Source organism: Fundulus heteroclitus, chromosome 8 (genome assembly GCF_011125445.2).
Source record: "Fundulus heteroclitus isolate FHET01 chromosome 8, MU-UCD_Fhet_4.1, whole genome shotgun sequence".
Taxonomy (NCBI): Eukaryota; Metazoa; Chordata; class Actinopteri; order Cyprinodontiformes; family Fundulidae; genus Fundulus; species Fundulus heteroclitus.
The window spans coordinates 2118582-2141690 of record NC_046368.1 but is presented as its reverse complement, the minus strand read 5'-3'; the positions used below and the strand labels follow the sequence as shown (position 1 = coordinate 2141690).

At 49.2% G+C, this 23109-nt stretch overlaps 1 protein-coding gene across 1 annotated transcript; it reads right to left on the bottom strand.

Annotated features, from left to right (window-relative positions):
- Positions 1-22317, bottom strand: man2a1 (mannosidase, alpha, class 2A, member 1). Its single transcript, XM_036139867.1, has 24 exons — positions 22076-22317; positions 20341-20483; positions 20070-20270; positions 19852-19996; positions 19689-19776; positions 18643-18726; positions 17798-17925; positions 17546-17719; positions 17282-17468; positions 15422-15599; positions 14486-14676; positions 14200-14397; positions 11170-11284; positions 10657-10724; positions 10402-10570; positions 10085-10321; positions 9851-9973; positions 9662-9776; positions 9439-9572; positions 9145-9286; positions 7903-8036; positions 5838-6032; positions 566-676; positions 1-472 (listed from the first exon to the last, which is right to left on the bottom strand). Exons 2-24 carry the CDS (start codon positions 20479-20481, stop codon positions 317-319), a joined length of 3414 nt encoding a protein of 1137 aa, XP_035995760.1. The 5' UTR covers positions 20482-20483; positions 22076-22317; the 3' UTR covers positions 1-316.
- Positions 22318-23109: the final 792 nt, after the last annotated feature.

The following is a 23109-nucleotide window of genomic DNA, read 5'->3' as shown; positions in this document are numbered from 1 at the left end:
TTTAATTTCAACAATAATTTAATTTTATTCACCCAGATTTTCCCCAGAAACAGAACCCTTCACATTTTCTTCAGCTTCACAGAAATGCACACACACAAAAATACATTTCCCAGAATTCCCCTCATTTACAAAAACCAACAATAAACCTGACTGACAATCACAGGGAGACAGGTTATACAGCGTCTCCATTTAAACACATTCAACACGGCAGCTCCAGTGTTTCTGACCTCTGACCCCAGCCCACTGCTAGCTAGCTGGGCCGTCACGGCTACCGTCGCCGTCACCGCTCCCCGCCGCGTCACCGCTCCCCGCCGCGTCACTCGAGCCGCACGCGGAACGCGCCGATCTCCATCGGACGCAGCGGAGCCGCCTGGTGGGCGGAGTCCGGCTCGTCGTGGTCACGGAGCAGCGTGAAGCCGGAGCGCCGCACCGAGCTGAACCGAAGAGGAGAGAAGAGGCGGTCCAGGTCCACCTGCAGGGCGGAGGCCAACAAAGCGAGTAAAGCAGCCGTAAGGCAGCAGATCAACGAAACAAATAAAAATCTGGTTAAATGAAGAAGGCCCACCTCCTCGTCTTCACTCCATGAGCACGTTGGGAGAGGATCGGGGGTGGAGTCACAGTCAAAACCCTTCCTGTGGAGGAGGAGGGCCACTTCCTGTGAGGGACTGCCAGCTTCCTGTTCACAACAGAGAGATGCAACAAAGCAGCTTCAAGATCAGAAGGTTGACATGTTGGACCTGAGGTCAGGTGACTCCCCAAATGAGAACCAGTGAGAACCTGAGGTCCGTTCTCCAAGAGCAGCTGGAGAAACATCAAACTGGGACCCCCAAGAAGAACATGTGTGAGGAAGGACCAGCACAGGGAATATTAACTCAGCCTGATGGATCTGATACAGCCCTAAAGAGTCCCGTTTGGGCCGGTTCCAAACCCGGATAAACGCACCGGTTGGTCAGGAAGGACATCAGGAGCTCAACCTTTACCAAAGTTACTGTACGGGTGGATAAAATGATCTCTGGGCTAACAACAACCACCACTGGTGCTGAGGGACCCACAGGGTACCTGTGGAAACTGGGCTTCTGCTGGTCAGCACAGAGGAGGAGGAGGAGGAGGAGGAGGAGGAGGAGGAGGAGGAGGACATGTCCGTAGGCTGAGAGAGAAGAGGAAGATGAGCGTCCAGGACTGAGGGAGACTTTGAATGTTGGGACAATGACAGGAGAAGCTGGAGAGGTGGCGGCCATGATGCCGAGGAGGAGGTGGACATGCTGGGTGTTGAGGAGGAAGGGTAGCTAGGCTGGAGGCTGAGGAGGTTCATGCTGGTCTGAGAGGAAAGGTGAAGGAGTTCTCCTGAAGGAGGAGCTTGTCAGGAAGGTTCTGATGAGTCTGAAGCTGGAAACTGAAGATGTTCTGTGTTGTTTGGTGTGATTTAATGAAGAGACGCAGAACATGGTCAGCGGAGCCGATCGGATCAGAACCTCTTCAGTCTGCAGTAACAGACAGACTGATCCTTCACAGGATGTTCAGATGGTTCATGGGAACTAATTGATCAGACTTTGGCTAGTAGAACAGCGCCCTCTGCTGTTTAGCTCAGTAACTACAGCCCACTTAAGTTCTGACGGGTCACTGAGGAGCAGCGGTTCTGATAACCATCTGCTCCTCAGGGATCAGAGCAGTCAGCTGAATGCTTCTCAGGTAAACCCAGTAACTGTAACCTATTCCACCAAAGACTCACCTGTCTCTAAATAGGTCAGGTGCAAAACAGCTGATTTCAAACATCTTCTATTCTGTGAACCATGCACCATCAGCTTTGTCCCAAAACAAAGTACATCCAGTGCCTAAACAAAAGATAAGCCCAGTGCAGCCCGAACAAGCCAAGATAAAGACGGCCAGAAAGATGACACAGAATGAGGCTACATCAGAATTACAGGAGGATTCATCCCAGATCTCAGCAGGACAAAGAGAGGACCAAGAACCTCCATCTTCACAAACACCGGTCCAGACTGGACCCGCCTCCCCTTCTTCTCCACAAAGCCCAGAAGTTCCTTTCCTGGATTTTTCTCACAACATGAACAAAGTATTTAAGATTGGCCTACAGATGACATCCTCTCCACATATTAATTCTGCTGTGAATAAACCAGGATCTTCCAAAGGCCTCAGAGCCTCAGATCCTCCTCCTCCACGTATCACAGAACATTCTGGTGCTGAGGAACTCCAGATTACTTCGCTGTGATACAGATCGGGCCCTGGCCACACGTTTATCAGACATGACAGTTTCCAGCATCAGCCGGGGCCTTTCGCCGGAGATTATGGAATATCTGTGATAATACGTGGCAGAAATAAGAAAAACAAAAGGATAAACAGGAACAAATACTTAAAAATCATAAACTGTCAGATGCAACCTGTCACAGAGATATCATCAACCACTAAGTCATATAAACTGGGTTTATTAAATATTAGATCTCTGTCAGGAAAATCCCTTTTAATTAATGACTTTATTATTGACAATAATCTTGATATGTTTTTAACAGAAACATGGCTGCATGAATTTAGTGAAGCAGCTATACTGATGGAGTCGACTCTTCCAAACTACAATTTCCTTTGTGAGAGCAGACAGCAAAGGAAAGGTGGAGGAGTAGCAACATTGTTTAATAATTCACTGAAGTGTAAAAAGGTGTTTTTGGGAAAATTTGACTCTTTTGAACATTTGGCTCTCAAGGTAAAGAGCCCGGTAAGAACTATGTTTCTGAATGTTTACAGGCCTCTTAAGTCCACATCAAACTTTTTCAATCATTTTAGTGACCTGCTGTCTGTGATACGTGTTGATTGTGACTGTTTCACAGTCGACAGGTTAACAAATCCTCCTGTGTGCGTGGCTTCTGAACTCCACCAGGACCTGTAATGAATTTGCTAACTTCTTTACTGAGAAAATCATAAAAATTAGAGGATCACTTTGTTCTTCCATATCAACACCAGAACCAAAGCTTTATTCAGCTGGAACTTATCCTGACAAAATGTCCCAATTCAGCCAAATAAACTCCAAAAGCTTAGAGCAGATCATTCAGCAGCTAAGTTCCTCCTCCTGCTGCCTTCATGTTCTACCCACAGCGTTCTTTAAGAACGTTCTGCCTGTCATAGCGTCTGATCTGACTCAGATAATAAACACGTCCCTTCTGTCAGGAGTTTTCCTCCAGTCCCTAAAAACAGCAATTATCAAACCACTGCTGAAAAAGAACAATTTAGACAAAGTTCTCCTCCAGAACTACAGGCCCATCTCAAACCTCCTTTATCAGTAGATTATAGAAAAATCTGAGTTTCAACAATTAAACACCTTCTTAACAACGACCAGCAGCTTTGATGTTCTCCAGTCAGGTTTCCTCACCACAGTACAGAGACCGCCCTGATCAAGGTGCTGGTTCTGATGGACCTCACAACCTCAGTGTTGGTTCTGGTGGACCTCAGTGCTGGTTCTGTTGGACCTCAGTGCTGGTTCTGGTGGACCTCAGAACCACCGTGCTGGTTCTGATGGACCTCAGAACCACCGTGCTGGTTCTGTTGGACCTCAGAACCTCAGTGCTGGTTCTATTGGACCTCAGAACCTCAGTGCTGGTTCTGGTGGACCTCAGAACCTCAGTGCTGGTTCTATTGGACCTCAGAACCTCAGTGCTGGTTCTATTGGACCTCAGTTCTGGTTCTGTTGGACCTCAGTGCTGGTTCTGGTGGACCTCAGAACCTCAGTGCTGGTTCTGATGGACCTCAGTGCTGGTTCTGTTGGACCTCAGAACCTCAGTACTGGTTCTATTGGACCTCAGAACCTCAGTGCTGGTTCTGGTGGACCTCAGAACCTCAGTGCTGGTTCTGATGGACCTCAGAACCACCGTGCTGGTTCTGTTGGACCTCAGAACCTCAGTGCTGGTTCTATTGGACCTCAGAACCTCAGTGCTGGTTCTGATGGACCTCAGTGCTGGTTCTGTTGGACCTCAGAACCTCAGTACTGGTTCTATTGGACCTCAGAACCTCAGTGCTGGTTCTGGTGGACCTCAGAACCTCAGTGCTGGTTCTGATGGACCTCAGTGCTGGTTCTGTTGGACCTCAGAACCTCAGTACTGGTTCTATTGGACCTCAGAACCTCAGTGCTGGTTCTGATGGACCTCAGAACCACCGTGCTGGTTCTATTGGACCTCAGAACCTCAGTGCTGGTTCTGATGGACCTCAGTGCTGGTTCTGTTGGACCTCAGAACCTCAGTACTGGTTCTATTGGACCTCAGAACCTCAGTGCTGGTTCTATTGGACCTCAGAACCTCAGTGCTGGTTCTGATGGACCTCAGTGCTGGTTCTGTTGGACCTCAGAACCTCAGTACTGGTTCTATTGGACCTCAGAACCTCAGTGCTGGTTCTGATGGACCTCAGAACCACCGTGCTGGTTCTATTGGACCTCAGTTCTGGTTCTGTTGGACCTCAGTGCTGGTTCTGGTGGACCTCAGAACCTCAGTGCTGGTTCTGTTGGACCTCAGAACCTCAGTGCTGGTTCTATTGGACCTCAGAACCTCAGTGCTGGTTCTGGTGGACCTCAGAACCTCAGTGCTGGTTCTATTGGACCTCAGAACCTCAGTGCTGGTTCTATTGGACCTCAGTTCTGGTTCTGTTGGACCTCAGTGCTGGTTCTGGTGGACCTCAGAACCTCAGTGCTGGTTCTGATGGACCTCAGTACTGGTTCTATTGGACCTCAGAACCTCAGTGCTGGTTCTGTTGGACCTCAGAACCTCAGTACTGGTTCTATTGGACCTCAGAACCTCAGTGCTGGTTCTGGTGGACCTCAGAACCTCAGTGCTGGTTCTGATGGACCTCAGTGCTGGTTCTGTTGGACCTCAGAACCTCAGTGCTGGTTCTATTGGACCTCAGTGCTGGTTCTGTTGGACCTCAGTGCTGGTTCTGTTGGACCTCAGTGCTGGTTCTGGTGGACCTCAGAACCTCAGTGCTGGTTCTGATGGACCTCAGTACTGGTTCTATTGGACCTCGGAACCTCAGTGCTGGTTCTGATGGACCTCAGTGCTGGTTCTGTTGGACCTCAGAACCTCAGTACTGGTTCTATTGGACCTCAGAACCTCAGTGCTGGTTCTGGTGGACCTCAGAACATCAGTGCTGGTTCTGTTGGACCTCAGAACCTCAGTGCTGGTTCTATTGGACCTCAGAACATCAGTGCTGGTTCTGTTGGACCTCAGAACCTCAGTGCTGGTTCTGGTGGACCTCAGAACCTCAGTGCTGGTTCTGGTGGACCTCAGAACCTCAGTGCTGGTTCTGTTGGACCTCAGTGCTGGTTCTATTGGACCTCAGAACCTCAGCGCTGGTTCTGGTGGACCTCAGAACCTCAGCGCTGGTTCTGTTGGACCTCAGTGCAGCATTGATGCTGTTGATCACTCCATCCTGGTAGAACATCTGGAGAACTGGGTCGGCCTCTCTGCTGCAGCTCTCCACTGGTTTAAATCCTACTTAAAGGACTTTTAGTGTCAGCAGGTAACTTTACATCAGAGACGACATAAATCACATGTGGGGTTCTCCAAGGTTCCATCCTGGGTTCCTGGATCTCAGAGAATAGACTTTAAAATCCTTCTGTTAGTCTATAAATCCCTGAATTAGCTCCTAAATCCATCACAGACTTGTTATCAGAGCATCAACCCTCCAGACCACTCAGGTCTTCTGGCTCCAGCCTGCTCTGCAGAACCAGAACCAGAACCAGAACCAGAACCAGAACTAAGCTGAAAACTAATGTGACCAATCGTTACGGCTCCCAGCTGCAGGTCAGGGAACGTTTGCCGACCACAGGAAGTGACCTCAGCGCTCACCTGTGGGTCCTCCAGCGTCCTCAGATTCAACAAGTGCACGTCACACGGCAGAGAGGAGCGTAGCGGCTGGAAGGGGCGGAGCTTCGGGAGCGAGCCCTCGCCCGGGTCGACCATGGTGATGGGAGGATGGCAGAGGGAGAGCGACGCCAGGTGGGCGAGCAGAGACAGGTGTTCCACTGAGGCCCCGCCCACTTCCTGTTGGATAAAAAGAAAGAAAGATCAGATGAGCCGTTTTTCTAATGTTCAGTTAGATGTTCCCTAAATGAGGAGCAGTTTGCTAAGGTCCTGTCTTCAGCATTCTGTCTATGCATCTACATCAGGGCTTCTGCTCTACATGCGTCTCTGCATCACCTCCTCAGCTGCCATCAGGTGCACCAGACACCTGTTGAGTCACGAGGGACGGGTTCAGAACCCCCGTAGACCCAACCTATCCTGACCCGCTACAGGCTTGCCTATTCTGCTGGGATGGAGCCCCACCCAGGCAGTCTGCAGGTTTCTGATTGGTCCGACCATCAAACAGTATGACCACCAGGTGGCAGCAATCAGGGAGGGTGAGCGATGGAGGGTCTAGCAGATTAATGTGCAGAACCACAGAGATCGGACTTATCTGATCAGAACCGGTCCTGCTCATGTCCGGGTTATAGTTAGATTACAGACAGCGGCTCTGATTTAGCGCCCCATGCTGCTCCCTGCTACCATGGCTAGAAGGTACGTTTATTATAAAGCACTTTTTCAGTAACAAGATGATGCTGCACATGATCAGAAAAACATTACAGACAAAAGAACAGGAATAAGTCGCTTTTCTCTTGATAGAAGGTACACCTGGTCTGGTGTTCTGTTAGCTGTGACATCATCAGTGGAGGCAGATCATCCTCTATTACCATCTAACATAGAAAGTACTCCTGGGTCAATGTGAGCTTCTGTGCTTTCTGTGTCTCTGCTCTGTCTTCTCTAACATAGAAAGTACTCCTGGGTCAATGTGAGCTTCTGTGCTTTCTGTGTCTCTGCTCTGTCTTCTCTAAGCCCCAGTGGGTGGAGGCAGATGAGCGTTCACACTGAGCCTGGTTCTGGTTCTGCTGGAGGTTCTCCTCCCTGTTAAAGGGGAGTTTTCCTCTCCACTGTCGCTTCATGCATGCTCAGTATGAGGGATTGCTGCAAAGCCATCAACAATGCAGACGACTGTCCACTGTGGCTCTACGGTTCCCCAGGAGTGAATGCTGCTTGGAGAGACTTGATGCAATCAACTGGTTCCCTTATATAGGACATTTTTGACCAATCTACAATCAATAGAGTAGATTGTCTCTTGCTGACAGACAATCTACTGTGTTGAAAGTCCAGCTGACCAGATCCATAATTCATAGCTGGGAAGAAATGTAGAAATGAACCCATTTCAACTGATCAGACCCGGTAGCGGATTGAATTTAATTGCTTTATTGTCCCCTGTGGGGGACATTATGTTTCACTACAACCCAGCAAGACAAAGACAAACATGGGAGGCAGGTTCACTTTCTACAGCGTCCTCTGTGTGTCTCTTTGGGGACAGCAGGAGGACGCAGGTACAAACTCTCACAGCAACATACACACAAGCATAACGTACACAGGGGAGGTAGTGAGGCAGAGGAGAGGTGTCTATTGCCATGTTCATGTATGTGTGAGCGTGTGTCTAGGCCCATGATTGCCCAATAGCCCCCCCCCCCCCCCCCGCCGCTCCAGCCACAGTTTTAGTTTCAGTGGAGCACTGTTGCAGGTCACAGGTGAGACGAACAGGTGCAGGCGGGGGTAGAGCGTCTTGATTGCATAACATCCAGGAGAGTTTGGGATAAACGAGTCTCTAAGGTGAGCGCCAGGTGGCGGGTTCAGTAACGAGGAGAAATGTCCAGAGAGTTAAGCGGCATACAGACAAGAGAGCGCTAGCAGGAGAGGTAGAAAAGCGTCCGGCTTCACCGAGAGCTGGAAGAAATTAACCTTTCAGTTGTTCACGAGGCTGATGTGGAGAAACTCTGCATCTATAAGCCCCGCCCCCTCACCTTGGCCCCGCCCCCTCACCTTGGCCCCGCCCCCTCACCTTGGCCCCGCCCCGGCGGTCCTCCAGCAGCAGGTGGTAGAGACTCGCCGTCAGCTTGTTGTCTGTGACCCCCTGACCGAGGCCGCGGTTATCGTCCTGCTGCAGCCGCCGGTCCAACACCAGCTCCAGCTCACCTGCACAGGTACGCAAAGGAGGTGAGAAGGCTGCACACTGCTGCCAAGCAGCCTGAAACACAGCAACAATCAGTCAAGGCTTTCCTGTTTAATTTTCTGTAAAGGTAGCAGGGTTTAGATCCTGTCCTGCTCCTCTGTCCTACGGCGTCCCCCAGGTCTTAGTGCCCGCCTCCTTTAGGGTCCGTCTTTAGAAATCACGCCTTCCTTTCATTGCTACGCTGATTACTGCCCAACCAATCAGCCTTCAGGGCGAGGGGAGGCCCGGTCCATAAAACATATTTTAAAATGTCTTTAGGATATTAAACTTTGGGATGGGCCTAAAGATCCAGAATTTTACTGAAAAAAGACGGAGGTACTTGTGTTTGGTCCTAGTAGAGCAGGTCAGACCCGATGATCAGAACCCCTGGCAGCGCATGTTGGGCCTTCAGTAATGGACAATGATTTTAAATAAGGGCCTCTATAAAGTCGTTTTTATCATTTAAGTAAAATAGCGAAGGTAAAGCAGCTGGAAACATGAATCCATGGCTTTATTCACCACAGCTGGATCGCAGTGATTCATCTCAGAATGAGCCGGTCCTGATGTCAGCAGCTGCTTCAGACGCTGCTGCTCAACGTTTCATGGGAAACATAAAGAAGAACCCAGGAGACCCCCCCCCCCCCCTTTGCCCATTCTACAGGACTCTGCTGTCCAGTTTTAAAACCTATTTTTACTTCTTGACCTTCAACCCAACAGACCCGACTTTACTGAACTTTTGGTGGTTTATTCCCTGGTTTTTCATTTATTTGCATTGTTGTGTGTTTAGCCATTTTATCTGATCTTTTGTCTTATCTCACTCATTGTTTCAGCTCTGGCTGCTGTTAAAGCGCTCTAGAAAATAAATAAACGGACAGAAGGAAGTTTCGCTGTGGTCTTGATTCCAGCCACCAAGTGTCACTATGATGTTTTCTGGAAGAACACAAAGTTATTTCTGAGGAAGCGTCTCAAACAGCTAAGGCTTCACTGTGACTCCGTCATAGAGGGCAGAAAGCCACATTTACAGCTCAGACTGAGCTAAATTCTTCTGCCTTTCTTACAGAGTCTTCTTCAGGATGCTGGAGCAGAACTCACCTGATCGCAGCGACGCCGCCGCCTGGCTCTGAGCCGACAGCAGCGAGAGACGGCTGGAGGAGTCCTGGAGGAAGGAGGCCGACGTCATCGGGTAAAAGTTAGCCTGCAGGGGGAGCTTCTCCAGGGTGCGGCGCTGCTGCATCTGCATCAGCAACCAATCAGCTGTCAGTATCTGGCAGTAACCAGTGAATGATCACCGGCTTCCAGCAGAATGTCACATCGCAGTGAAGGAAGCTCCTGATTGGTCAGGGCGGCTTCATGTCACACGAAGGCCGACGTATAAACGGTAAAAACCTGGAAACCATTGAGGTCGGTGTAGAAACGGTTGCCACTGGCGACGTCACTGACGAGTCGCATGGCGAGCTCCCTGTTGGCCTCCGACCGGATGTCCACCGTGTTGGAGACTTCCAGGGATTTCCCAGCATGCCCTGCAGGACACAGGAGGCTCTCATTATGAAAACGCTGGAAAAAACTAAAGAGTTCAAAAGAGTTTCTTTGTGTCCGTAAACAGCGATACCTTCCAGGTGGTAGAGTCGGACGGTGTGAGTGAAGTGTGGGTAACAGGAAGTGATGTCAGAGAAGATCGGCCCTCTGGTTACCCGCACCAGGGGGGGCTCAGAAGACGAATAGACCTGCAGCGAGCGAGAGACGTTCACCATGAACCAGAGGACAGCGAGGGAGCCCGGGTCTGATGAATCTGCCTTACCTGAGGCCCCTCCCCCCCAGGTAGAAACAAATACGCTCCACTCTTATCCCCTGAAGTTCTGGTTCCATACCACAGGAACTGGACCTGGACCTGACGCACCAGACCAGACTGCAGGCGGACCTTCTGTTCTCCCAAAGACATCATTTTCTGATTATTTTCATCAATATTTGTACAATCATCATCATTTCTAACAGTTTGTTGCTCTGATCAGGCTTTTATTTTGAAGAGTCTGACCTGCAGCAGCCCGGTTTCCGGGGAGCTCCATATCTGCAGGTGCTTGTTGCTAAGAGACAGCGGCGTGTTGACCTCCGCTCCCTCGAGCCGGGACACCTGGAAGTGCTCAGAGTGGACTGGAGGTGGGTTACCATGACGATGAACGATGTAGCGAGCCCGAGGGGCGGAGCCAGCAGGTGCTTTGATCACATGATACACAATAAGTGACAGAGGAGGAAGCTCAGCAACAAAGGAGAGCTGGAAAACAGGAAGGGGGGGGGGGGGGGGGGTTAAAGAGCTGCTGTGATCAATGAGCCAATCAGTGAGTCTCTCGTCACCTGGAAGGTCTCTGCAGATGCTTTACTTGGCTCCACCCACACAGCAGAGATCTGCGCTGCTATTGGTCGACCTGTTTTTGAATCAATGACACCAGCATCTGGAGAATCGACGACCAGGTGGACGACAGTAGACCGGAGCTGCTCCGTCGGGTTATAAACAATCAGTGACCTGCAAGGAGCAACGATGATCAACACCTGACCCTAACCTGAGCCTGATGAGGCCGTCTACTGTGATGTGTTGCCCAGCCTCTTCACCTGGGCTCATCGCTGAGTTTCAGCGTCGTCTTCTGAGGCAGAGCATCCTCTGCTGAGATCACCTCATCCTGAAAAAACGTTGACAGCCTCAGTGAAAACACTTCATGTGGTCAGTTCAGGTGAGACAGGTTCAGGTGAGACAGGTTCAGGTGAGCACCCAGGGTAGCAGCCAGGCTGCTGCACAGAGACTTTAAAGGTATACAGCCACAATATATACCCATAAAAAAAGACCAAAACCGTTTGGTCATGATAAAATAAGGTTACATACACCAAGTGTCCGTCCGGATAGCGTACTGATGGTCCTTTTTCAGCCCAAAAATAACCCTTGCTAATCTGTCATAAGAAATCTGTATGCAACCCGAGTGAGCTACTGATGTATACATTTTAAAAAATGTCAAATAACGTGGCTATGCACCTTTAAAACTTACAGAATCATGAAGTTTCAGACGTTTGGGTTGTCAATACTTAAACCAATCTTTACAAATTCAAAAGGTTAAGTAAAGTTTAGGTCACCATTTGTAAGAAGGATTTTGATTGGTCTTTGTGGTACTGGCTCTTGTCCAATAGGAGCAGCCACTGGGCGGAGCTCAGCAGCACCTGCCGCAGGTTCAGGATGGCATGAAACAACCTGCAAAACAAATTTTTTTTTTTAAATGTAACTTATCAAGCTACATGATAAATGTGATATTCCTACTGGTAACAACAACAGGTTAACAACATAAAAACAGTAAATATAAAAACAGTAAAACAGTAAAGTATTAAAAACAAGAGGTCAGCATTGCACTACAGGCGCACATCAGGTTACAAACAGACCAACAACAGACTAAGCATGCTAACAACAAGCTAAAAACATGTTAGCAGATTAAAAACATGCTAACAACAAGCTAAATGCCTGAAAACAAGAACAAAGCATGCTACCCAGGCTAAATACGTACAAACGTTGGGCTAACAACGTTGCCCCAGGCTTATCTCACAGAAAATAGGCCACAGACAGTCCTGCAATAGTTTAAAATAAATTAACACACTGAAAACAATGGGCTCGCTGTTACAACATAAGTAAAACCTATAAACAGGCGATCAAAGGTCTATAAAGGTGAAAAAGACTTACATCTTGAGAACAGGTTGCACAAAAGCCAAAAGCAGATAAAAACATGCCAACAACGTTACAACAGGCTCAAACACTCCAACAATGTTAGAATTGCTGAATCATCTAAACACTAAAAATGTCATCACAGGTAACACTAACAGCTGGTTGTTTATGGCGGGAGAAGATGATTTATCAGTTACATTCTGTCATCAGGTCTGGACAAAGAATGAGATCCTGGACAGGAGCGGCTGAAATTAGCTTCCTCTGGAGGGAGGCCGGCCTCAGCCTCGCTACACTTCTCATCTGGCCTGGGAACGCCTTAGGATCCCAGAATGAGATGGAGGACAGCACCGAGGAGACGATGTCTGGGTTTGTCTCCTGGACCTGTTGCCCCCGGCGACCCAATCTCAGATAAGTGGAAGATGATGGATGGACGGACAGATGACACCAAGAATGTTTCAACAAACTAAGAGCTAACTAATATTATATTAAATTTTTAAATATACCAATAGAATAATCAGAAAACAACAAAATAAAAGCAGCCATAAACAGGCTAATGAGTAACAACAGGTTAGCAAAGTAATGTCATGCAAACAAAAAGCCAAAAACATGCTAATAGGCTAATGCAAGCTAACAAGGTGACAAGCTAAGGATCGGCTAACAATGTAGCAGAAGACTAATAGCATGCTAACATCAGGCTGACTAGGAGACAATATATGTTGAATAAAATGCTAACAAAATGCATTAACTAAATAAAATGCAAATAATAATAATGGAAGTTAATGTTGATTGCTAAAGCCAACTGAATGGGGGTGATGGAAGTCTAACTGCTGGCAGTAACTGGGAAATTACCTCTTAGCATTTTCCATGTCGGCAGCATCTTCAACAGAGAGTGTGGAGGGAAAAATAAGACAAGAGCAGGCTAGTGCTAAAACAGGCTAACCATGGCAGAAAACATTTCTTCACCGAACTATTCATCAGCAACGTCCAAATGTAATCATTAACAATACAGATTTAGAATAATAAAACAGAAGCTGAAGTAATCATAGCCAACAAGCTAATTCCAATATCCATTTTCATCTTTATTCATACTTTTTATGGGTTTAACTGAATTTAAAATGTTTAAATTGACATTTAACTTGGGATTGCAACTCTAAAATATGATTTACGAGCTAGCAGGGTTGCCAGATCTGGCTGACAGTTTCCAGCCAAAGCACATCGTAAAACCCGTCCAACTCTAAAAACAACCAAAATCTCAACATATCTTGAGTTCAGGTTAGAAGCATAAAACTATTACATTACACACACAATAAAGAGCACAGCATTAGCAGACAACAGCACTAAATGCTGCACATGTATGTGTATCTCCACACAATGTGGAATAAAGCTCCACACAAAGATCATTGTCCCAATCACATCGTCATAGTAACAAAAAGGTTATTAATCGCCTCCCAGCCTGAGCTGTGAATCTGACTTCATATAAAAACTCTCTTTCTCTCACAGTATATAGATCAATCTAACGTTTCTGTTTCACACAGCAGCCATGAACCAACTTGTTCAACAGTTCATCAGTTGAACTCTCACAGTCCAATACCATTCCACGCTGATTACCCAGACTACTAATCATTAATAATGTGATTCTAGACATTTTTTAATTAAATTAACTAATAAAATGAGTGCAAGGAAACTGTTTTATTATTTTATTACAATGTTTTACATTCCTGCCACACAATGGCAACTATTCTGATAAAGTGTTCCTATGAATACGTCCTAGAAACCCCCCGAATTTTTAAAACCTGCCCAAAGCTAAATGTGTCCAAAAGAAGCCCAGTTGGGTGGAAACCTGCACAATCTGGCAACACAGGGAAAAATCTGGTCAAAAAGTGCCTTAATAAAAACCGTGCAAGTGTTGTGAGACGACACCCGTCATAAACTGGAGCTGTACATAAACTATATTTGGCACGTTTGTGTTTTGGTTTTCATTTTTATTGGCACCTAATTTCCTCTCCACTGTCGCTTCATGCATGCTCAGTATGAGGGATTGCTGCAAAGCCATCAACAATGCAGACGACTGTCCACTGTGGCTCTACGCTCTTTCAGGAGGAGTGAATGCTGCTTGGAGAGACTTGATGCAACCTGCTGGGTTTCCTTAGAGAGGAAACTTTCTCACCAACCTGGAGGATCTGATGGAAGCTGACTTTGGAAAGAGACTTAAGATGACATGTGTTGATGCTATATAAATAAAATGCTTCATACATAAACTGGTAAGTGAGCAGCTGATGTAGCTCTGAAATCAGATAATTTACTGTGAGAATGAGTAAAGGCTGGTTTTAGATGGAAACACAACAGATTCATTTTAACAGCGGTTTTAATAATTAAGTTTTATCATTATCTTAAGCCTCTATTTAAGCCTCGTTTCCTCATGAAAGCGTCTCACTGGAGCAGGAAATGCTCACCTGGTGCCGTAGTCGATCACCACAGGGTCACGGCCGGTTCCTGTGACGGCGTCATGGTGCTGGAAGAGCGCTAGGCTCCGCCTCCCCTCCGTCAGGCGTTGATAATGTTCACCTGCAGGAAAACCTTCAGCCCAACGGCCTTCGTCATGGAGACGACGCATTTCAGCCAACGTGAGGGTGAAAAGGATTTCAGTGGCCCTGAGGAGGTAAGAGCAGGTACGTTTAGCTCACCTGAGGACTCCATGTGGCCGCCTGCTGTCAGGCCACAGGTGTGAACGGCGCCCACCTGAGTGTGGACTCCAGGGTTCTGTCCAGGCGTTTGTAGAAAGGCCGAGAGGTGAAGTACCCACTCCAGTAATGATCGTCCCGGTCGGCGTACGTGAAGAAGTCTCCGCGGAGCGTCGGCAGAGATGTTCCTGCTGCGCTCAGCCGGCGATGCAGAGCAGCAAAGTAATCTGACAGAGTCCCGAAACGAGCCTAGAACCCGACCAGAGAACATGGACAGCAGAAGAAGAACTCAGCAGAGTACAAAGCCTTACAGCAGGCCGGCTCTCTCAGCCCGCCCCCCCCCCAGGTGTCTCACCTTGATGTCCCGCCCCCTCCCTGGTGTCCCGCCCCCTCCCAGGTGTCTCACCTTGATGTCCCCCCTCCCCCCCAGGTGTCTCACCTTGATGTCCCGCCCCCTCCCTCCCAGGTGTCTCACCTTGATGTCCCGCCCCCTCCCCCCCAGGTGTCTCACCTTGATGTGCCGCCCCCCTCCCAGGTGTCTCACCTTGGTGTCCCGCCCACTCCCAGGTGTCTCACCTTGATGTCCCGCCCCCTCCCCCGCAGGTGTCTCACCTTGATGTCCCGCCCCCTCCCCCGCAGGTGTCTCACCTTGATGTCCCGCCCCCTCCCCCCCAGGTGTCTCACCTTGATGTCCCGCCCCCTCCCCTCCCAGGTGTCTCACCTTGATGTCCCCCTCCCCCCCAGGTGTCTCACCTTGATGTCCCGCCCCCTCCCCCCCAGGTGTCTCACCTTGATGTCCCGCCCACTCCCAGGTGTCTCACCTTGATGTCCCGCCCCCTCCCCCCCAGGTGTCTCACCTTGATGTCCCGCCCCCTCCCCTCCCAGGTGTCTCACCTTGATGTCCCCCTCCCCCCCAGGTGTCTCACCTTGATGTCCCGCCCACTCCCAGGTGTCTCACCTTGATGTCCCGCCCCCTCCCCCCCAGGTGTCTCACCTTGATGTGCAGCTCGGGGTGCTGGTCGAAGTAGTCAAACAGTCTCTGGTAATTGCTGAACTGAGCGTCCCACTCTCTGGACTCCACGTAACGGAAATCATCTCCGAGAGGAACCAGGAGCACCGGCGAGCGAAAGAGACGGGACTTCTGTCGGTACTGATCCAATAGGAGGAGAGCTCTGACGAGAAGAGAGACCAATCAGCACCCCCACAGTCCCCCGACCCCCTGCACCCCCAGACTGACACGTACCAAGGGTCGCAATCCAGCCAGAGGAAGGACTTTACATCTACTTTAATGTTTATATCTGGATGGTTTATGTTGCCTTAGAACTTTTATTCAGAGACGCCTTTTTAGACTCACTTAATGAATGAATTGATGAAGTTGGTAGTTAACGGCGGCTATAAGGACCAAACCTGTCCCTGAATGCTGAATTTAATCAGAAACGCGCCGAAGGGCAGAAAACCAAAACAGAGACATCAGAGACATCAGAGACTTCTACATCTACTATTTCTATTAAATTCAGTTCATTAAAAATGAAAATATTAACATTAATATTTACCTTCTAGAGTGGAGACTTGCCTGTACTGTTTGCTTAATGTCTGTCCCCCACGCTGTTTCAGGAAAAATCACACAATCCCGTCTGGCTCCTCCTTCCAGGATTTTAGTTACTTTAAATATATTTTATGCTTCCGTCACAGATTTCAGACCCCGCCTGTCATCTGTATTCACTCCTACACCCCTCACTCCTCCTACACCTCTCAGTCCTCTCACTCCTTCTACACCTCCTACATCTCTCACTCCTCTTACTCCTCTCACTCCTACACCTCTCACTCCTCTCACACCTCCTACATCTCTCACTCCTCTTACTCCTCTCACTCATCCTACACCTCTCACTCCTCCTACACCTCTCACTCCTCCTATACCTCTCACACCTCTCACTCCTCCTAAACCTCTCACACCTCCGACATCTCTCACTCCTCCTACACCTCTCACTCCTCCTACATCTCTCACTCCTCTCACTCCATAATGTAGAAGCCTGACTTAGACCCTCGTCTCATTTCTAGTTTACCTATAGAAACAGCTGCCACACTAATTCACATCCATCTGAACCAAAACTCCGTCTGCTCTGCACCGTCATGGCGGCTAACTCTGGGTAACTCAGCACCGCCTTCCTCCGCCAGCATCCACCCCCATGCAGGTGCTTCAGTCCGTGTTTCTGGGCGCGCTCAGTTCCTCCACCTCAGCCTGACCGCTCCTCACCAAAGCTAGATGGAGATGCTGCTACAACAGCACCACCTGCTGTTGGCTCCGTTCCTGCAGTCATTGGTATGAGTAGCAAGGGATTCTGGGTAATCCTCAGAGCAACGGCTTCACTGCACCGAGGCAACGTAGCCACGAACGTCTGTAGATAATATTAATAAACTCCTGGAAGCCGCGCTGCATGGTAGCAGGAGGACTGTGGTGTGGGCCTGGTTTGCAGAACCACCAGAACCTCCAGAACCACCTAGAACCACCTAGAACCACCAGAACCACCAGAACCACCTAGAACCACCAGAACCACCAGAACCACCAGAACCACCTAGAACCACCAGAACTACCAGAACCACCAGGACAACAAGAACCTCCAGAACCACCAGAACCACCAGGACTCTGAAACGTGAAACGACTGCATTTCCTTCTCATCTCTAACGGTTTAGGCTAATAAATTACATTTATTACAGTTTTATAATTCTTATTATTAATGATATTATTATTACATCACAATTCTTCTGACTTAATTGAAAAATGTATAATTACTATTGCATATCAACAATTGAACGTATTATAGCTGCATGCTGTTCTGGCTCCGCCCCCGCTCACCTGTCCTTGATGTTCTGCTCTGTGATTGGCTGTGGGGGGATCCTCCAGGGACAGGAGACACGCCCCCCCGGCAGGCGGTGGAAGTCGAACTGACAGCAGACCGCCGGGTTCGGGCCGCAGGTGTGCGGAACGTCGTAGCTGTAGAACGGCATCATGTGACACGTGATGTCACTGCGGGAGGAGGAGTCTGGGGAGGAGGAAGTGGGCGTGGTCAGAACCTGCTCTGGTCTCACCCTACCTGCACCGTCGCTCGCCGTCTCTCACCCCAGCTCTGCCGCCAGAGGAACTCCAGCGTGCGCTGCCGGGCGAAGTGCTTCTTGATGGAGTAGTGCACCCTCTGCACCACCATGTTGCTAAGCCCCGCCCCCTTCAGCAGGTACGCCATGGACGGCGAGTGCCCGAAGGGATCGATGGCCCAGCCGCTGCTCGGCGCCACGCCTGCCGACGAACGGGTGTTAGTGTGGTGGGCCGCAGTGGGCGGAGCCAAACCTGTGACTCAGCCAGGTGAGGCATTACCCAGGTGAGTCTGCAGCCACTGGTGGCCCTCCATCAGCTGGTCCACCAGCGCGAAGTAATGAGAGTTAGCCTCGTCCGCCATCACCCAGCCGCCCGTCACCAGCTCCAGCTGCCCCGCCTCCACCAGGCTGACCAATCACAGAGCAGCATTCAGTCACATGACAGAGGAGGAGGTAATGAAGGTCAGAGAGGGTGATGAAGAGGAGGAGGAGGTAATGAAGGTCAGGGTGAGGCAGTGATGAAGAGGAGGAGGTGAAGGTCGAGATGAGAGATGAAGAGGAGGAGGTGAAGGTCATGGTCAGTGATGAAGAGGAGGTGGGTGATGAAGGTCAGGGTGAGTGATGAAGAGGAGGAGGTGAAGGTCATGGTGAGTGATGAAGAGGAGGAGGTGAAGGTCAGGGTGAGTGATGAAGAGGAGGAGGTGAAGGTCAGGGTGAGTGATGAAGAGGAGGTGAAGGTCAGGGTGAGTGAGGGATGAAGAGCAGGAGGTGAAGGTCAGGGTGAGTGATGAAGAGGAGGAGGTGAAGGTCAGGGTGAGTGATGAAGAGGAGGAGGGTGATGAAGAGCAGGAGGTGAAGGTCAGGGTGAGTGATGAAGAGGAGGAGGGTGATGAAGAGCAGCAGGTGAAGGTCAGGGTGAGTGATGAAGAGCAGGAGGTGAAGGTCAGGGTAAGTGATGAAGAGGAGGTGAAGGTCAGGGTGAGTGAGGGATGAAGAGGAGGAGGTGAAGGTCAGGGTGAGTGATGAAGAGGAGGTGAAGGTCAGGGTGAGTGAGGGATGAAGAGGAGGAGGTGAAGGTCAGGGTGAGTGATGAAGAGGAAGAGGTGATGAAGAGCAGGATGTTACCGTCTGACCAGCGCCCTCTTCTGGTCGTCGATGTCGCTCCACCACCTGGAGAAGTAGCTGATCTCAGCCCAGATCATCTTCCTCCTGGGGTCAGTAGAAGGTTTATATTATATATAAATTATATACATTATATATGAAGACGCCTCATTGTGTGATGGAGGGCATCCTGCGGCGCCGCCATCTTGGATGGGTCTCTCCTAACCCAGGCTGGAATAGGAGCCAGTTAAGGCAGACGGAGCAACTTTGCTCATGTTTTCTGCAGCTTACGGTCACAATAACCGGTGATAACCACGGAAACTGGATCACATGGTGCAGCGCAGAGTTCTGGGCTCAGATTGGTTCTGAAGATGAGTTTTACTGGGTGAGAACGCTGCAGAAACAGAACCATGACTTTATGCGTATTGATTAGCTACGTCAGCGCCAGTCCATGGGGCGGCGTAATGCTGCGTCTCCTCTGCTCACCGTGTTCAGGACATTATAATTAATAATAATAATAATAATAAGCATAATAATAATAATAATAATAAGCATATTCACACAGCTTCTGGCATAACACAGGTCTGGTCACTGTTTGACTCAAACAACTATTCAACTGTTTTCGCCACAAGATGGCCGCCACAAGATGGCCGCCACGCATGGGTCTAAATTTAGTCAGCTGACGTCATTTGAGGAACGCCCTGTTGGATTACACCTCACTGCTCATCAGATGAGTCAACTGGCTGATAGAAATTAGCATTTAGTATAAAAAAACTGTTAATTAAATGTTCTCACTAACGAGCAGCGCCGCCATGATGGCGGCTGGTTAATGGATGTTTAGGGACAGAAACGGCGGCAGATCCACGCTAAGCTCTGATTGGTGCGTCTCTACCTGCAGTGACGCTGCAGAGACCACCAGGTGGCAGCAGAGCAGCAGTTTCTGGTCACTGTGCCTCTGTCTGACCTGCGCTGATCTTTCCCTGATCTTCTCAGAGCAGCAGGTGTTGCCTCCTCAGCTTAGTGCTGACCGTCTGAAGGGGGGGGGGGCGGGTCTGGACCGGTACCGGTACCTGCTGTCCTCGCCCAGCTTCACCACCATGTTGTCCAGGATGTGTCGGGTCTGGTCCTGGTAGTAGCCCTCAAACGTCTTCAGCCAGCCTGCAAGAGAAAGCAGCCGCTCACACACCTGAGGCGCCACCAGGTGTCACAGGGCGTCAAGCTCCGCCCACCCACCTGGGTCGTTGTGGGAGTGGGGCACCAGGAAGAGCTCCAGAGGCTGCTCCGCCCACTCGTCTCCATGGTAACTGATCTCAAAGCCCTGCTTCCAGGCGCCGCCGTCGGGGTTGTCGAAGGGCAGCAGGTCGTAGACGTCCAGCAGCTGACCAACAGACACACAGGATCAGCAGCTGATTGGTCCACGTCAGACGCAGCTCTGAGCACGCTCAGATCACCTGCACGCCGTCGGCGCCGTCCTTCAGCTCTGCGGGTTTGCGGCAGCCGAGAGGCGGACCTGCAGAGCTGGCGTTGGCCCCGCCCCTTCCGCCAGGTGACTCTCTGACCAGCAGCGAGTCCCGCAGCCGAGCGACCAACCGGTTGTTGTCCACCAGGAGGCGCTCCAACCTGTCGATCTTCAGCTGGAGGCGGGACAAATCCTGAACACAGACATCTGATTGGCTGAGGGATCAGGACTGGTGTCAGACTTTCCCAGAAACAGGGACCTACCTCCTCCACCTGTCCCACAGGTGCGTCCCCCCGTCCACCGCTCTCCGCCCCCTGCATCAGCTCCAGCATGCGGTACAGTGACATCACAGCCAGGCAGAAGACTCCGCCCACCAGGACCGCCAGCACCCGCCCCCTCTTCATCACTATGGCAACCAAGAGACAGAGGGGTCAACACGAGGTGCATGCTGGGAAACGTAGGCAGGAGCGGCTGCAGCAGAGCGGGGCTTTATTTTTAGAAGGTTGGAGATGTTTGGTGATGACTTGATGTCAGGAGATCTTCAGCAGACGTCTGAGGATCGGTTCTGATGTCACAGCGAGACCTGAAGACTTCCTCCAGCCACGCCGTCCCTGAGACAGCGTGGACGCCGAGGGACAGGAGGACAGCTGGACAGCAGGAGGACAGCAGGAGGAACTTCAGGAGGAACTTCAGGAGGAACTTCAGGAGGACAGCAGGAGGAACTTCAGGAGGAACTTCAGGAGGTCGAGCTGTTCTGTTTTCTTCAGGTCAGGAGCTTCTGTGGACCTGCAGCTTCGTCCGGCTGGTGGTCCTCCACAGATCTGCTGCTGGACACATTTCAGATTGCAGAGACCAGCCTTCACAGATGGTCCAAATGGACTCTGTCTTCCCGTCCGTAGTTCAGAACCGAGGGCTCACAGCTGAGGACGCATGGACCGATCTTCTAAAGGTTCCACCTGAAGACATCCTCAATGTTCTGGTTCCATCTCAGGAGGAGGCTCCTCCCTCTGCAGGTCAGGTGAGCTGGGCTCCAGGTGAGATGGTACCTGGTTTACTCCGGTTCTGTGGGTCAGGAACCTTTCTGGGTTCTGCTGGTGGGGAAACTTCTGGACCTTTTCAGGAATATTTCCTGCAGAAGGGGTCGAGATTTTAGTTGAACTTTTTATCTGCAGATATTGAAATGGAGCAGAACCAGAACCAGAACCGGACCCAGAACCGGAACCAGAACCGGACACAGAACCGGACCCAGAACAGAAGGGCCTGAGGGCTCCAGGTGAAGGTGGTCCAGTTCTACAGAACTCCGGGTTCACAGCAGCAATAATAGAACACCTCAGAACTAATCTTGACCCATTTATTCCTTTCTGATCCTCAGATATGTAAAATTATTATAAAATTATTTTAAATCTCTTCTAAACTATTTTTATTTTTCTGAATTAAACCTAAATGTATAAAAAGCTCAGAGAAGAGAAACCATTCTCTGCAGCGTCGGTTCTGTACAGGACCGGTTCTGGTGCGGTTGCTGTTTGGACCTCCAGTCCATTAGCAGCAGACCAGCACGTCGGTACCGGCTTCGCTTCACTTCATGCTGGAACAGGTCCAAATGCTGTTCTGGTCATTCAGAAAGTTGAGGAGCTTTCGTCCGGCAGAACCTCCGGGTCACCGCCGTCTTCTTGGGTCCAGTTCTGGTTCTGAATGGACCGGATGTTCCTCCACAGGAAGCTTACATGTTTATTTGGAGTCGTGTGAATTTCTGCAGGACAGATGATCTTCAGCTTGACTTTCTCAGAACCAGCCTTTCACGGAACCACTGCAGCCTTTAAAGCGTTTGGACCGCATGAGGCGCGTTCTGCTGGGTTCTACTGGGTCAAATGTTCAAACTGTCCTCAGGTGTGAGCAGGTGGAGCTGAAGCTTCTCCACCATGAATCTAATATTATTAATATTATTATTCATTTATTCTGATTTCTAATTTAGTCTCATAAGAAGTGACCCAACTTTACCTGCCGCTGCAAACTCTGCTCCCTGACTTCCGGTTCTGTCCAGACAGCAGCAGCTCTCGCGCTCCTGCACCTGTGTGATGACGTCGGGTAAGCGTAAGTGCGACACGGAAGACAGAAAATGGGAAAATGAAACTTTCCATAAATTTAAACGAAAGTTTAAAAAGTTTTAGCCATTGAACGTCACGAGCCGCCCATGCTGCTGCGCCTGCGCCCTGCGCTTTGTTTTGCTTCCGCTTTTTCCAGCGCTGAGTCAGCGCAGCGATGACGTCACTGCCTGACCAAAAACAGCAGATAAAAAATGTATTAATTAATTACAGTAACTCAGAAAATGGTTTAAGTTTGAAATGTGATGAACTTTATTACCATAAAAAATTCTATCTACAAACAAAAATGAGTAAAATCAATATTTGATATTACCAATATATATATATATATATATATATATATATATATATATATATATATATATATATATATATATATATATATATATATATATATTGCTGCTCTGTGAAATTTTGAGGCTCGTCTTTAAATTTTGCTGCACTGCTGCATAATCTTCGTATCTCCAAACACATATTTTGACAATTAGAATGATATAAGACTGTTTTGTTGTTTATTATACAATTTCCTTAATAAATAATTTTACAATAATTGTATTTTTACTTTCCCTTTAATTTATAAATTCATTCTCTGTTGCTCTAGAAGTAATTTAGATCAGATTAGCTGTTTATTTCTTACTGAGCTTGTGTATAACTCTGTTTTTATCATTGTTACACCCAAATTTCCTCACTGTGGGACAATAAAGAAATTTCTGATTATTACTGACAACATAGATTGACAGCATCTGTAAATCCTCACCTGTCTAGCTTGTAACACACCTGTAGACCATTTATTACACTGTAACGTTTAATGTCTCTGCATTAGCATTTACACAGAATAAATCCCCACCAGCTGGATTAAATGATGAAAAGCCTGATTCTGTTTCTCTTTTCTCCTTCATCAGCTTCTCATCTTCAGCGCTCACGCCATCA